The 15673-nt window shown below is 41.0% G+C and overlaps 2 protein-coding genes across 5 annotated transcripts in view; one reads left to right on the top strand and one right to left on the bottom strand.

Moving 5' to 3' along the window:
• Nucleotides 1–9473, bottom strand: part of PRORP (protein only RNase P catalytic subunit) — a 144269-nt gene extending 134796 nt beyond the window's left edge. The window contains exons 1-4 of one of the 2 annotated variants that reach the window (XM_080808108.1): nt 8961–9473; nt 7335–8614; nt 5161–5208; nt 4546–4678 (exon numbers count right to left, since the gene is read on the bottom strand). In XM_080808108.1, coding sequence (XP_080664234.1) covers nt 4546–4678; nt 5161–5208; nt 7335–8323 — 1170 coding nt within the window. In that variant the 5' untranslated portion in view covers nt 8324–8614; nt 8961–9473. Of the gene's footprint in view, nt 1–4545; nt 4679–5160; nt 5209–7334; nt 8615–8960 lie in introns of those variants that run through there. The other variant, XM_080808109.1, reaches the window with a different exon arrangement.
• Nucleotides 9060–15673, top strand: part of PPP2R3C (protein phosphatase 2 regulatory subunit B''gamma) — a 24761-nt gene continuing 18147 nt past the window's right edge. For 2 of the 3 annotated variants that reach the window (XM_080808110.1, XM_080808112.1), the window contains exons 1-2: nt 9060–9641; nt 14579–14706. In XM_080808110.1, coding sequence (XP_080664236.1) covers nt 9593–9641; nt 14579–14706 — 177 coding nt within the window. In that variant the 5' untranslated portion in view covers nt 9060–9592. The other variant, XM_080808111.1, reaches the window with a different exon arrangement.

Below are 15673 nucleotides of genomic sequence, written 5' to 3'. Positions count from 1 at the left end.
TATCATCCTTCAGCCCAACTATCCCATTGCTTCTTATTTTCATCTAAACCTCTCATCAGTATAGTTTACTCTCAATGTGTGTTCACTGAGTTGCTCTAACTTGGCAGGCTTGGGGCCCCAATGTACGACTGAAACTGCTCCTCCTGAAGTTATCAATAACTTCCTAGTTACTTAGTTCTTAAGTAACCCATGCTATAGGACTGAGGAGAAAGAAGAGAGCCTCTTCTAGTACCCACTGCTCTTTCAAAGTCACTATGTCTCCACTCTTCACCTCATACCAGAGGTCAGCAAATTTTTCTGTAAAGGGCCAGACAGTAAACAGTTTAGGTTTTATGAGTCACATGGTCTCTTTGATAGGTACTCAACCCCAACTCTGCAAGGCAAAAGCAGCCACAGACAATACATAAATGAATGAGCATGGCTGTGTTCCAATAAAACTTTATAAATAAATAGTGGACGTAGTGGACTAGATTTGCTCTGTAGGCCATAGTTTGCGGACTCCTCCTCTTTGCTAGCACCTTGTGTCACCCCAGGCGCTTCTACATTTATCAAGAACTTGCCACCTGACTCAGTTCTCCATCACCAGCCTACGTAACAAAGCACATTACCTGGCACCTGGTAGGCATTCTATAAGCATGGCTGCAATTATTATTTTAAAAAATTATCATACAGGGGCACCTGGGTGGCTCAGTGGGTTAAAGCCTCTCCCTTCAGCTCAGGTCATGATTCCAGGGTCCTGGGATCGAGCCCCGCATCCGGCTCTCTGTGCAGCGGGGAGCCTGCTTCCTCCTCTCTCTCTCTGCCTGCCTCTCTGCCTAGTTGGGATCAGTCTGTCAAGTAAATAAATAAAATCTTAAAAAAAAAAAAATTATCATACAGACACTCTCAATAAATCTGTGGATGACCATCTAGCACTTTCAGCTCTGTTTCTTCATCTGCTTAACTCTCACACTCTAGGCTTTGTCATCACTGCAGAGCACTCTACCTCTGAAATCTAACCTCTCATATACACTGATCAAAATCTCCTGCTTGTCATTCTCACTCCTCTTATGCTCGCTCTTCAACCTCAGTGAGCCTCCAATCCACTTTTATCTCTATTATCTCCTAATCCACAAGCTCCCCCCATCTTTACTTCCTATCGAGCTTGATCTCATGGTCCCTTCATTGAGCCATCCTCTCACCTACACCCCCAGCAACTATTTTCCCACTGTACCAGACTAGCAAAATCCTGTGCCATCCCGTCTATCTGCCTTCTCTATTCCTACACCTGGATGGCTTGGGACTACTGAAAATGTCTCACAGATCAATGCCATCACAAACTTAGACTCTCTGGCCTCAGATGGGGCTTCAGCATCACCCAGCAATACTTTCCCCAATCCTCTCCTTAAGGTCCCTTAGGCTTAGGCTATCATACTTTCTCTTACGTTCAAATGACCACTTTGCCCCGGACTCTTCAGAGAAATGAAGAGGTGTGAATCTATGTTCTCAACTCTTTGCTGCACCAACACACTTAACTTGTCCGCCATCCTGAATTCCTTCCTTCTAGACCCAGAAAAACAGTTGCTTCTACTCTAATCCACCAACAGTGTTCGGGATCCATCCCTGCCCCTTCTACCTCACCGATTCTACAAAAACCAAACCCTGAGCAAGTCAGCCACATCGTATGACTTTCTTCGCTGCTCTTTAACCATGGCTACATTGCTTAACCTGAGCTTCCCCATCTTCAAAATGGTGATATCCTTGCAAGGTTATTTGAGTGTAATAGATCTAGAAGTGCCTAACATTTGGCAGTCATTTCATAAATGGTAGCAATTATTAGATTAAGTTAATAGCCTGAAGGTGAAAGGCAGTGACAAGAGATGGAATATAGGGTTGGAGACCTTCAGTGGTGGGGTGAGGGGTGGGAGAGGTGGGGAAGGGAAGCATACCTGGAAAGAGAAAGAGAAAATAATTTCCCTTAACCTAAAATGCTCTAGTCCTTCTGTGAATATATCCAGTTGCTTTGTGAATTATAGTAATTAAATGTGTGACTACTCTCACCATAGTCTGGAGCCTGCAACTCCTCTTATAGTATAACCCTCTCCAAAGAGGAAGATGTGCTCTATGTTCTAAGGCTTGGCCAACAAGGAAAACTAACAAATCTTCCTTCTATTAAGCTAGAATTAAAGTGATATACATTAAAAAGGAATTATAGCCATGTTGAACCATTAGAGATATCAAACAAAAGTATTCAATTTATGATTCCATTATTGGGACAGAAGCACTTCAAGGTGAGAGTTTGTGCTAGAAATAAGCAAAAACTGGGGGCAAACACTGATGGGATAGTGGAGGAAATGTCAAAAGGACACAGGAGCTGGCCTGAAGGGGCTCCTAAAGGACAAATCCAGGACAATTTGAGCATCAAAAAGAATAATGATGGTGGTAACAGATTCTAGTACAATTAATCAAAAAAAGAAAAGAAAAGTCCTTATGTCTGGAAAAGAAAATTTAAAAAAAAAAAGTAGGAGCTCCAAAAAAAAGAAAAAAAGATAACTCTTTTACAGAATAATACAGTTAATAAATATAGAAGGAATGAAATAACTAGACAATCACCACTTTACAAAATCCAAAAGTAAAAATCATCCCCATGATACAAAAAATACTGGGTGAAGAGTTAACAAGCTATCTGCAAGAAGGAGAGGATATCTGCATAGGCCCAACGTATTATTCCACAGGGTACTTAATTTTTAATTACAAAGATTGCCAAGGGAAAATGTGCCTTTATAGGAGATATCTGGCAGTTGCCCTCGTGATCAAGTGATGGAACTTAGCGTCAATAGTGAGAATAACCTAATGTTACGTGGCTCCTGGATGGCAGTAAGCGAACAGCATCACCCGTGCAGTGTACACCCAAGAGTGGTCTACTGAATTAATGGAAGAGAAAACAATCAGACAATTAGTCCACAGTCTTACTGCTCAAAATGCCGTCTAATGACTAGAACCACATCATCTGGGGGCTTGTTCAAAATACATACTCTCAGGCTCCCCTCCAGACAACTGAATCATAATTTACATTTTAACCAGATCCTCAACTGGTTCACAGGTACAACATTTGAGAAGCCCTGTATAAGACAAAATACCTAGCCTTTCCAAAAAAATCAACGTCATAAAAATTTTACACTTGATCTTAGCCAAAAGGCCGAGAAGCGATATCGTCATAAAAATTTTAAATGTGACCGTGTGGGAGGGGCTGTTCTCAATTTAGTGAGACATGATCACATTGAGTACATTGTGATTGAATCCTGGAGCAGAGGGAAAAATTTATAATAATACTTTTCAGGGGGACAAACTGGGAAAATCTGAATGTATCTTTTATTATGTATTATTTATTATGTACCTTTTCTTAAGAGACACTGAATTGGGTGCCTGGATGGCTCAGTAGGTTAAAGCCTCTGCCTTCAGCTCAGGTCATGATCCCAGGGTCTAACTTTATTAATAAAATCAGCTAAAAGTTATTCCGTAAAATAAAGGTAATGTTTTTATGGACCACATTTTCTTTATTTTGAAGAATAAAGGTCTTCATATGATCCAAAGGCATTCTATGACAATTTTAAGTCAAAGTAAGAAGGCAGAACAATTTTCACTTCTTGTTTTTATTTGGTACCTTGAAGAAAAAGTGTTTACTAAGGTAATAAGTGACCTTTCCCCAAGGTAAAAGCATTTTAGTTCTTCAGCTTAATCTTAGTAAACCAGTATAAAGTACTGAAGATTATCAAAATGAAGCTATTAAAAATGACTTACAGAGGGACGCCTGGGTGGCTCAGTTGCTTAAGCCGCTGCCTTCGGCTCAGGTCATGATCCCAGGGTCCTGGGATCGAGTCCCGCATTGGGTTCCTTGCTCTGCAGGGAGCCTGCTTCTCTCGCTGCCTCTGCCTGCCTCTCTGCCTGCTTGTGTGTTCTCTCTCTCTCTCTCTGGCAAATAAATAAAAATCTTAAAAAAAAAAAATCCTAAAAAAAAAAAAATAAATGTTAAAAAAAAAAAAATGACTTACAGAATCAAATTCAATACCAAGAAAATCTGGAAGGTACCAAGGTACCAAGCTACTTCAAACTCTTTTCATTAGAAAAGTTAATGAGAAACCATGTTTTCGTGGGAGTTACTGAACACAGTTTTCTGGGAAGTACTTATACAAAAAATGAGCACCTATCTTTTTGGCTTAAGTGGACCTGTGCCTAAATAAAACAGGACTGACTCCAATAGATGGATGATAGTCTACCCCAATTATTCTGTTAAATTCTAAAGCAGTCTCTCCTAAAGGTTGGCAACTATAGCCAGCCAGCAGGCCAAATCCAGCCTACAATGTATTTTCATAAATATAGTTTTAATGGAACACAGCCATGCTCAGTCACTTATGTACTGTATTTCCAGCTGAAAAATTGCAGCAGAGACCATATGGCCCACAAAGCTTAAAATATTTACTGTTTGGTCTTTTACAGAAAAAAAATTGCCAATTCCTACTCTAGACAAGCAATCCACAAAAGGAATAAAACCTGTTCAGGACTCACCTGAGGTGTTGTCTTTTTGTATTGATCACCTCCATCTATCACATCCCTCATGATTTTTCCCTTAAGAAATTCATACTCTTCTGGACTCAAGTGAATAGACTCCATGGTTTTTCCACAGCCCAAACACTGACCACTGTAATTACAACAGTTTGTATTAAATGGTATCCTGGAAAAAATTTTTTCCTAAAATGAATAATCCTAGGACAAGAGGAAATTGAACAGTAATGAAAAAAGAACATTATAATCTTTGTGATCATCACATGCATCCAATTTTTTATAAACCTGATAATAATACACATTAGAAGTGCCAGAAAAACCCAAAAAAGTAGACTGCTGGGCACACAGATTAAAGTTTTTAAAGTCATTCTCAAAACACAACTGGGTTCCAAATCTTTAGAGGAAAATATCTCCAGGGTTCCACACAAGACTCATACCACTTTACGGGAAAAACATTTTGAGCACTGGAAATTTTCCATATTCCAAATATGGCTTTTTTTCTTAGGTACTCTCTTAATTATTCTATCTCTAATGTATTCTTAAAATTTTTTTGATCAGTAGCAACAAAACCTACTAAACTCACATCAAGAAAGTTAAAAATTAAATTTTGGTCTTTACCTTTCCTTGATTGTTGTGAACTGTCCTTTCCATTGTTCTCCAGGAACACTACAAAAAAAGATTGCAAAACTAGATCAGTAGGTCAGATTCCTACAGAACCAAAAGATAAGCATTTCATTTAGAAATGCTTCTAAATGAAGCACTTCACTTCTCCTTTGGTCATCCAACCTTCATCTTTATTATTTTTTTTAAGATTTTATTTATTTATTTGACAGACAGAGACCGCAAGTAGGCGGGGGGGGGGGGGGGGGCGGGAGCAGACTCCCCACTGAGCAGAGTCTGATGCGGGGCTGATCCCAGGACCCTGAGATCATGACCTGAGCCGAAGGCAGAGGCTTAACCCACTGAGCCACCCAGGTGCCCCAACCTTCATCTTTGTATCTAAATCTGCCTTCAGGGGACCCAGTAGCTGACATTAATAGTATAACCTATAAATCAGACCCAACTCTAACCTTCTCCATTGAGCTACCAGAGACTGTTTCTCCCCAAAGTAATTTCTTCCCTTATACTATCTTCTTATGTACTACTATAAACTGTCAAGTATTATATTCCCAATTAGGGAATATAATCCCATCTTAATAGAACTTCTATCACCAAACGCCCACAGTGCCTAGCCAAATGGAGGCATTCAAAACTACTTCATTTATTTGCTCAATCAAATTATCCTTTCCTTCCTCTTACTTATACTACTGTCAGCTTCTACTGATTTGATTGCCTTCTCTCCTTCCCTAGTTAAATCAAGATTTCAACTCTCATTCAAACCTATAATTGCCTCCAAATAGATCTCCTTATTTCCCATCTTAATTCCTCTTCAACTTTAGTGTGTGTGTGTTGGCAGTTACCTTTCTAAAACTCTACCCCAAGGTAACAGAATAAAGTCCAAAATCCTTGTCATTCAAGATTTTCACAATCTAGCCCCTCTAGTGATATTCAATAAATTTGTCAAATAAGATAATTAAGCATGGTTGCTACTTCAAAGATCTGTAAAGAGAATATATAGTAGAAAGGAGAAAAACAGAAAAGGAATTAAATTTTTAGGAAAAGAGCCTAAAACAAGTTAGTGTTGAAAAAATAAGTGAACAAAAGACTGAAGCAATTGGGGCGCCTGGGTGGCTCAGTGGGTTAAGCCTCTGCCTTTGGCTCAGGTCATGGTCTCGGTGACCTGAGATCGAGCCCCACATCGGGCTCCCTGCTCGGTGGGGAGCCTGCTTCCCCCTCTCTCTCTGCCTGCCTCTCTGCCTTCTTGTGATCTCTCTCTCTGTGTCAAATAAATAAATAAAATCTTAAAATAAAAAAAATAATAAAAAGACTGAAGCAATAAATAGGCACAGAACCAGTAACATGAATAAAAGCAAAGAGAAAGCAGAGAGCCTTGGAGAGAGCAGCTGGATGATGGAAAGATCCAAAACGAACTGAACAATGAGATTTTCCATTTTTTAACACTTTCCATTTTAACACTTGAATATCACTGATTAGGTGATACCTCCATCTGCTCCAACCATCCAAGTTAATGAAATGCATAGATTAAACAGATACCAGTCACTAGGTTTCTGAAGAACTTCTTAAATACTAATATGACCCAAAGACAGCTCCAGTTTTCTTGGTATGAACTCCAACGACAAAAACTATTTGTAAGTATATCATACAGAACACCTCAGAAAAAAATAGATGATCCTTCTACAAAGAAAAAATACATGAAAACATACAAGTGCTTGATAACTTCCCTTTTATGTGATGAATGGAGAATAGAAATTGTTTATGTTACTACTTTTTTAAAGAGGAGGAAATTTTTAACTTTATTTTTTTAATTTTTTAAAAAAAATTTAAGGATTTTATTTATTTGCCAGAGAGAGAGAGAGAGAGAGAGAGCAAGAGAGCACAAGCAGGGACAGTGGGAGGCAGAGGGAGAAGCAGGTTCCCTGCTAAGCAAGGAATCCGATGTGGGACTCGATCCCAGGACCCTGGGATCATGACCTGAGCAGAATGCAGTTGCTTAACCAAATGAGCCACCCAGGTGTCCCAAAATTTTGTTCTTAAAGGGAAACAAATCTGAGAGAAGGAAAGAAGTATAATCTGAATAGAGTAATTCCCAACAACAACAACAAAAGGAGGTGGCTGCTTTTAGGTAGAGGTATTAAAATAAAAACATATATATAAAGAAAGATCAAAATTACCTCTCAAACCATGTTTTGATACTGTGGGCAAATGATTCCTCAGGATATAGATGATTATTTCTTAGATACAAAAGAATGTCAAGTAGCTTATTTGAATACTGATCATCTTTCACGTTTTTTCCAAAATCAAAGAATGCTTTTAAAGTTTTCAACATAGGAATAAGATCATGACCTAACAATTCCTGATACAAATTCCAAGCGAGGCTTACGTCTTGATGGAGGAGGGCTCCCTCAATACAATCATTGTAGTTCCTTACTGAAGGGATCACGACTTTTTTGACATCCTCTAACAGCAGCAAAGCTTCTTTCCATCTATCTGAGTGGACTAATCCCTGGATGAGGAGAGTATAGGCTCCAGGTTCTAATCTCTTATATCTGGCTTTCATGATCTCATAGACATCAATAACTTCCGATGTCTGCTTATGAAAGACGCAGAGATACAAATACCTGACCAGCAAATCATAGCCTACAATACCGTTGTTTTTTGCAGCTACCCAGGCTAACAGAGATTTGGCCACATCTACAGAGCTACGGGAGTGCGCCATTTGTGATATGATCCAACTTGCAAAATTAGCCTTTCCTTTGAAATCTTCCTTGAGTTTATCCCACTCTTCTGAATTCAAAGGTTTTGTTGGAAGTTGAATAGTGTTCCTTACAGGTGGCAAGGCATGATCTTCCCTGAGAGGATTCATCTGCGATCTCCTCCTAGCCGCTCCAGCTGCAAACAGATGGGAATCAGAAGAAACTTCCTTATTACTGCCTTCATCTCCTTTCCTGAGATATCTGGACTTGGCAACCAGCAGATTCACTGCTTTAGTATTTTGTGCAGACACTGTTTTAAGAGAAAACCACTTCTGTTGCTCCCGGATGCCATAACAGTCTTTGAGAAAGAGAGAGAGGTAAGAGTGTCCCGGGCTTAAGCCAAGGTATGGGTTGCTCTTCCAAAGCTTGGGAAAGCTTCGAATACCCGTGAAACACAAAGTCATCATGCGGTGAGATCAGCGCCAGACAGGATGGTGTTCACAAAACCCCTACTTCTACAGCATAATTAAGTAACTGGGAGTGGGGGCGGAGAACCGAAGCAACACTTCTTAAAAGATGATTTTCAGTTTCTCACAGACAAATCAGGGGTCTGCTTTGGGGGCTACTTAACGCAACGAAGTCTGCTGAGTTCTCGCCATTCAACAACCATCCGGGGACGTTCGACATTGGTCGCACGTTCTAAAACCTGGGTACAGGGCAGGAATCCTCCGGTGTCTGATATATTCCAAACTGTGAACCTGAGGAAAAAGCACAAGGAGGCCCGTCCAGTTTGATACGCGTGGAACACAACAGCCCTTGAAAAAGAGGCATGATCCCATGGGAGCCTTGCTGAAGGAGGGACGCCCCAACCCCAGACCTAGGAGCAGCATGGACGGCGGCGAAAGCCAAAATCTAGCGGCCCTGGGCCGGCATAACAACGCTCCCAGGCCGCCAAACGCGTCAGGTGATGATATGAGGGCGGGAGCGTTGGGGAGAGAGCCGAACTGACAATTCGAATTAAGTAAGGAAGGGGGATTCGCGAAGGGCACTGCCGGCCGTGTACAGACTGCTTAGAAACGAAGTTCCCTCCATTCAACAACTCACCTCAGCACTCACGCTTAAGGCAACCATAAGCACGACGGAACTACCGCATCCACAATGCACCGCGAGGGCCCAGGCCCCGGGGCGTGGCTGAGCCACACGCAGGCGTTCCGCCGAGCCGGACGGCGATAAAAACACAATTGTGAAGCTGTTAGTGGCAGAAGGGGCTGTTGAGGGCGTCTACTACGTTCAGGGAAACTTTAGGGCCCCTAGATATCTGCAGTGAGCGATGAAAAGAAATTGTGAAGCAAAAAAGCTTTTCTTCAGGGCGGAAGCGTCGTAGGACTCCGGAATCACGTGGTACACAGGCGCCAAAGTCCCAAGTTAAAGAAATAAAGACGTGGGCTTCCTTATCCTGCACCTTTAAAATTGGACTTAGGGAAGTTGGGCTCTGCCTTACAGATCATTTTTCGGTCTGTTTCAGGTCGGCGTTCCCAGCTGTTAACGTGATCGCCGTATTCTCCGCAGTAGCTATAATGGGTTTCTGCCTGGTTAGCCCACTTCCGCCCGTGTCCAAGATGGCGCTCGAGCGTTCCTGACCTTTTCGGGGTTGGGCGGTGATTGCAGTCTGAGCTAGTAGGGGGTGGAGCGGTTAGTGAACGGCAAATGCAGGAGCTGCTTCGCGGGAGTCAGCCATGGACTGGAAAGAAATTCTTCGCCGGCGGTTAGCGTCGCCCAGCACAGGTACCTACAGTGAGTTTGGGAGGGGCTGCTCGCAGAGTTAGGTCGGCCCTAAACTCCAGCAGGTAAGGGGGAGATCGGGGAGGAGCAGCCACTGGGAGCCGCACTTTACGCTTCTATAAAAGCTCTCTTGACAAAGGCAGATGGGACGTGATTTAGGGGTACTGAGAGGTTTGACCCACACTTCCCGGGAAAAGGTGTGCGAGAATGAAGAACTATCTTAGCAGTCACTTACGTGGCCTTGACTAAGGCTTTTGAGGGCTAATTGAGGACCCTGGTTCCAACCGCTGTTCGATCCTACTACAACGTATAACCCACTGAACTTAATGCCTTTTTACTAACACACTTTTCACTTCCCTCCTTATGCATTTTAGATTTTATAATCAATTTTTCCTTATTCTTTTCCCCCTCCTTCACACTTGCTTGTTAACCAGCCTGACTAAAGCTCTTATTCCACATGTACCCTCGGGGCAGCCGAAAGTGGCTGGAGAAAAACGGAACCGTGGTAAATTGTCTCACTTTGAATTCATGTCCACTAACCTAAAGTAAGTGCCTCGGTTATTCATTTGCACATATTCCGCGTTTCCCTGCGTATTCATTCTCCTACACTCTTAGGCAGTTCTCATCTTCCATACCTCTAGTTTTCCAGTATGTGCTATCTACTCCTTATCTTCAGTTGATGAGCTTGTGTATATATTTGAGAAAGTCAGTGCAAAGAAAAACCTCACCCGTTCCCACTTACCATTTCTATCAGCCCTTTCCCCACCATAGATCCCCGTATAATTTGCCTTTACTGTTCAAAATGAACTGTCCATACTCGTATTTGAGACAATTCTTCCACTCCAACAGCAGATCATGTTCCCTTTCTTTTTTTTTTTTTTTTTAAGATTTTATTTATTTATTTGACAGATCACAAGCAGGCAGAGAGGCAGGCAGAGAGAGGAAGGGAAGCAGGCTCCCTGCTGAGCAGAGACCCCCCCCCCCCCAAGGCGGAGCTCGATCCCAGGATCCTGGGATCATGACCTGAGCCGAAGGCAGAGGCTTTAACCCACTGAGCCACCCAGGTGCCCCTTCCCTTTCTTTTATTCACTGACTTCACTCTGTACTTATCTTCTCTCTCATATATCATCAAGTTTTCCTTCTCCACTGGATCATTTCCATCAGCTTTGACAAACGTGCTGTAATATACTCCATGTAAGAAATATCATTTCAGGGGCGCCTGGGTGGCTCAGTGGGTTAAAGCCTCTGCCTTTGGCTCAGGTCATGATCCCAGGGTCCTGGGATCAAGCCCCTCATTAGGCTCTCTGCTCAGCAGGGAGCCAGCTTTCCCTCCCCTCCCCCCGGCCCCCGGGCTCTCTCTGCCTACTTGTGATCTCTGTCAAATAAATAAATAAAATCTTTTAAAAAAAAAAAAAAGTCACCTGTACTTGTACTTTCTCCTCTCCTTTTTTGGCTGTCAAAGGTATTTTTATTGAAGCAAATTTGCTTTATTTTTTTAAAAAATTTTTATTTAAATTCAATTACTTAACATATAATGTATTACTGGTTTCAGAGGCACAGGTTTGTGATTCATCAGTCTTATATAATACCCAGTGTTCATTACATCCCATGCCCTCCTTAGTGTGTGTCACCCAGTTACTCCATCCCTCCATCCTCCCTCCCCTCTAGCAACCCTGTTTGTTTCCTATGATTTAAAGTCTCTTATGTTTTTTCTCCCTCTCTGGTTTCATCTTGTTTCCTTTTTCCTCTCTTCCCCTATGATCCTCTGTTTTGTTTCTTAAATTCTGCATATGAGTGAGATATAATTGTCTTTCTCTGATGACTTATTTCGCTCAGCATAATACCCTCTAATTCCATCCACATCATTGCAAATGGCAAGATTTCATTTTTGATGGCTGTGTAATATTCCGTGATATATATACCATATCTTCTTTATGCATTCATCTGTCAGTGGACATCTGAGCTCTTTCCATAGTTTAGTTATTGTGGACATTGCTGCTATAAACACTGGGATGCATGTGTCCCTTAAGATCACTACATTTGTATCTTTGGGGTAAATACCCACTCCATTGCATCCGTATTATGTACCAAGTACTATTCTAGGCTATAGGAGTAAACAAAACAGACAAAAGTCTTTGTCCTTGTGGTACTTAGACTTTAGTGTTGGCAGACATGATAAATAATAAGCAAATCATTTTGGTTGTACAACTTGTATTTAAGGCTGTTTTCTTCATCGGTGTGCCAGGTCCCGTTTTTGCTACTCAGAGTTGTATTCCTGCAGTTGTCCCCTCTCTCCTGCATCAGTTTTTCTTTCTCAGTCATTCCTATCACTGTAAGAACATGGTGGTATTTCTCTCACCCTAAAGAAACTTCTTGTCTTAACTTCTACCTCTACCTATGCCTCACTTCCCTGCTCCCCTTACAGCAATGCTTGTTAGAAGAAGTGTTGATTAAATCTGTGCTGTAATTACTGCTTGTCAGGATCATCAGTGATCTCCATTGTTGTTCCAGTGGTCAGTTTTTAGTCCTCACTTTACTTGGCCTGCTGGCATTCCCTACCAGGATATGGTAGTTGGCTCTCCCCCTAAACATACTTTCCTCTCTTGGTTTCTGGGAGTCATACTCCCTCAGTTTTTTTCCCACCCCACCAGTCATGCCTTCTCAGTCTTTGTTTTCTTCTCCCCAGCAACTCAGCATTGGAGTGCCCAAAAGCTAAGGAAGTCCTTGGTCAGCTTCTGTTCTCTATCTACACTCACCTTCATGGTGAAATTAGCCATTCTTATGGCTTTAAATAATGTATATTTGCTGTTGTCACCTAAATTTATATCTCCACTTTCCAAATGCCAGATTCATATATTTCATTGCCTACTTGACTTGGCCACTTGTCAAGTGGCCATGTCAAGTGACTCTAATAGGTATCTTAATCCTAAACTTGTCCAAAACTGAACTCCTGGTCTCCTTTCTAACTTGCTTACCTGTTACTTTCCCCATCTGCTCAGGTCAAAACCTTTGGAGATCTCTTCAACTGTTCTTTTTGTCTGATACCCACATGCGTTGTCTGCAAATCCTGAGACTAGGAAAATATATCCAGAATATTTACTCCTAACTACTTCTATTGCAGCCACCGCAATCCACGGCCATCACCATCTGTTACCTGGACATTAGCCTCTTAATTGTTGCTGTTGGCTCTCTCCCTCACCAGAATAAAAGCCAGGGTCTTTCTAATGACCCAGTGGCCTTGACTCTCTCATTACCTGCCTTCCCTCATCTACTCTTTCCTCTGGCTCTGCTGCATCCACACTGTCTGCCTCCTTCTTTCCTGGATACACCAGGCACACTCCTGTCTTCAGGCCTTAGCGCTGGCTGTGTCCTTGCCTGGTATGCACTTCCCCCTGTTTATCTGCATAGACTGCTTCCTTGCCTTCTTCAAATTTTTTGCTCAGTTTCATCTCAGTGAGGCTTTCCCTGACACTGTGTTGAAAGCCATATGTAGGTGTGGACACATGTGTACATGTCCACTCATACTTATACTTGCTTCTCCCTAGAATAGTTGAATGAAAAAGAATAAGTGAAATCATGAAAATGACTCCAGGGATTTGGGCTGGGGTGACTAGCTGAATACCACTAAGTGGGATGGAAATATGGAATTAGAAGAAGAATAGTAAGGTGAGGGATGGGAAAATTATTTTAGATATGTTGGAGGTAAGGATGAAAATATTTTGTTTTGAATGTATGAACTTAAAGTTCAAGAACAATGTCTGGGTTAGTGACATACATTTGGCACTCAGAAGCCAAACTACTAAGTTGAAATGAGGAAAAAAGATTAACAAAAAAGAAATGGCCAGAAAATAAGAATAAACAGTTAAGGTTAAATTAACTTAGCACATGTGGCAGAAATGCAGGGGACTGGCTCTGGCATGTTGGAAAGAAGTGAGACCAGGAGAAGGAAAATAGACTATTGAGAAAATAGGTCACAGATCTGAAGATTTCAGTGAGGCTGACATGTAGGTATCATGACAGGTTTTGAATAACCAGGAGAGAAAAATTATCTGAGAGTGTATTTAAATTTAGTATATTTAGGAGCAGATAAGATCTGTGGTCTTGCCATGGAACCGAGTGACAGAGGTGACCCCTCTGAAGAGCTGAGCTCACGGTTACTCATAAACATTTATCCTTCCTTGAGGATTGCAGGACCTTGAGCTGAAAAACAGTGTGTGCCAGTTGCTGTGGTCAATACACAGCGCAGGGGACGGACTGAAAGAGACAGCTGTAGGCCAGTAGCAGGCCGGCTGGGGGCTAAGAGCAGCCTGAGATGGAAGAGGTTTCCATTACGTAGAGGAACAGTGATTGCAAGGACGAAACTTCATGAGGTCAAGGGCTGCATCTGTTTTCTCACCACGCTAGCCCTAGTGTCTAGTACTGTTCTGTACACAGTAGGTACTTAAGAAGTATTTTTGATGGAATGAATCATGAACATACCAGAAATCTGGAAGAAAGTGACTTGAGGAAGACACAAATATAGTGACAAAAAGAAGTAGAGGGAGCAACTAAGATGTGGTTGAAGATGCAGGGGAGGCTCTTCCGATTCTTGGTGCTTCAAGAAAATGAATGTAGATGTTCAGTGTATAAGCACAATTTTGAATGTCTTTTTTGCACTGTAATTACACCATAGTAAAAACAAATACTGATTTTAAGGGGTGCCTAGGTAGCACAGTTGGTTTGAGCAGCCATCTCCTGATTTTGGTTGAGGTCATGATCTCAGGGTCGTGAGATTGAGCCCCGTGTTGGGTTCCTCACTGGTATGGAGCCTGCTTACGATTATCTCTCTCTTTCTCTCTCTCCCTCTCCTCTTCCCTTTCTTCTCTCTCTCTAAAAAAATTAGTAGGTAAAAATACTGATTTTGAAAGTGCTCTTCCCCCTTCAATCTGTTTTGTTACCAGAAAAAAAAAGTGAACAAGAATTAAAAGATGAAGAAATGGATTTGTTTACCAAATACTACTCAGAATGGAAAGGGGATAGAAAAAGCACAAATGAATTCTATAAGACCATTCCCCGGTTTTATTACAGGGTAAGTGGTATCTAAGCAAATGTCTCACAGAGTTTATAAATGAAATGTTAACTTTTAAAATGGGATCAGAATCTTTTATATAAATAAATAGAGGTTATATTTTAAATTTTATATATTCTTTCATTGTATTTGATCTTATCATTGTTTTGAAATTGATAAAATCTCAAGTTGTTTTTTCTTTTAAATCTCAAGTTTTGATATAAATTGGTGTAAGAACACAAAGTTGTTACTTGGCCCCCTTTTTTTGAGTTACAGGCTTTTCCTTCCTATTTTTTCTTACGGATATTAGCAGTAGGTATTCTGTTGGATCATGTGTCTAGGTTTACTTGGCTGATTACCATTTTTAACTTTGTCTTTTACCCATGTTCTTAAGGTGTAATACATTTTGCTCAAGGTTAAACTGAAAAATAGATTAAAATGGAAAACTTGAAGAGTTGTACTTACGTTTGCTTGTGCCAAAACCATAAAGAACTCCTTGAAAGAGAGTATAGAAGACAGGAAGACCTTAAGAAAGCTACTTACAGCTGAAATTGAAGGCCACTGAAAACAATAAGATCTATTTAGTATGATGTAAGATGTGACCACTATAGAAAAGTTAACTGTGAAATTTTAGCTGCATGTCTCCTAATTTTCTACCTTCTAAACTCAATTATAACATTATTTACAAAGATAGTAAACGTTGTTTTGCTTATATTTAGGAGCAATGTATTAATATAAGTGAATTATCTAGATAGTTGTAACATTTCTTGAAGTACAAGCCTTTTCCAAGTGAACTATTTTTATTGGAAACCTTTCTGTAATACTATTTCCCAGTCTTTTGAGAGTTATATGACTATGGGTGTCTAGCTGCCCTAGGGTCAGTAGAGCATATGATTCTTGATCTTGCGATATGAGTTCAAGCCCCATCTTGGGTGTAGAGATTATTTAAAAATAAAATCTTAAAAAAAAACTATATGACTAATCCACA

This window comes from Martes martes (assembly GCF_963455335.1).
Source record: "Martes martes genome assembly, chromosome: 7".
Classification (NCBI taxonomy): Eukaryota; Metazoa; Chordata; class Mammalia; order Carnivora; family Mustelidae; genus Martes; species Martes martes.
Note: the sequence above shows the minus strand (reverse complement) of the source record. Positions and strands in the feature narration are given on the sequence as shown.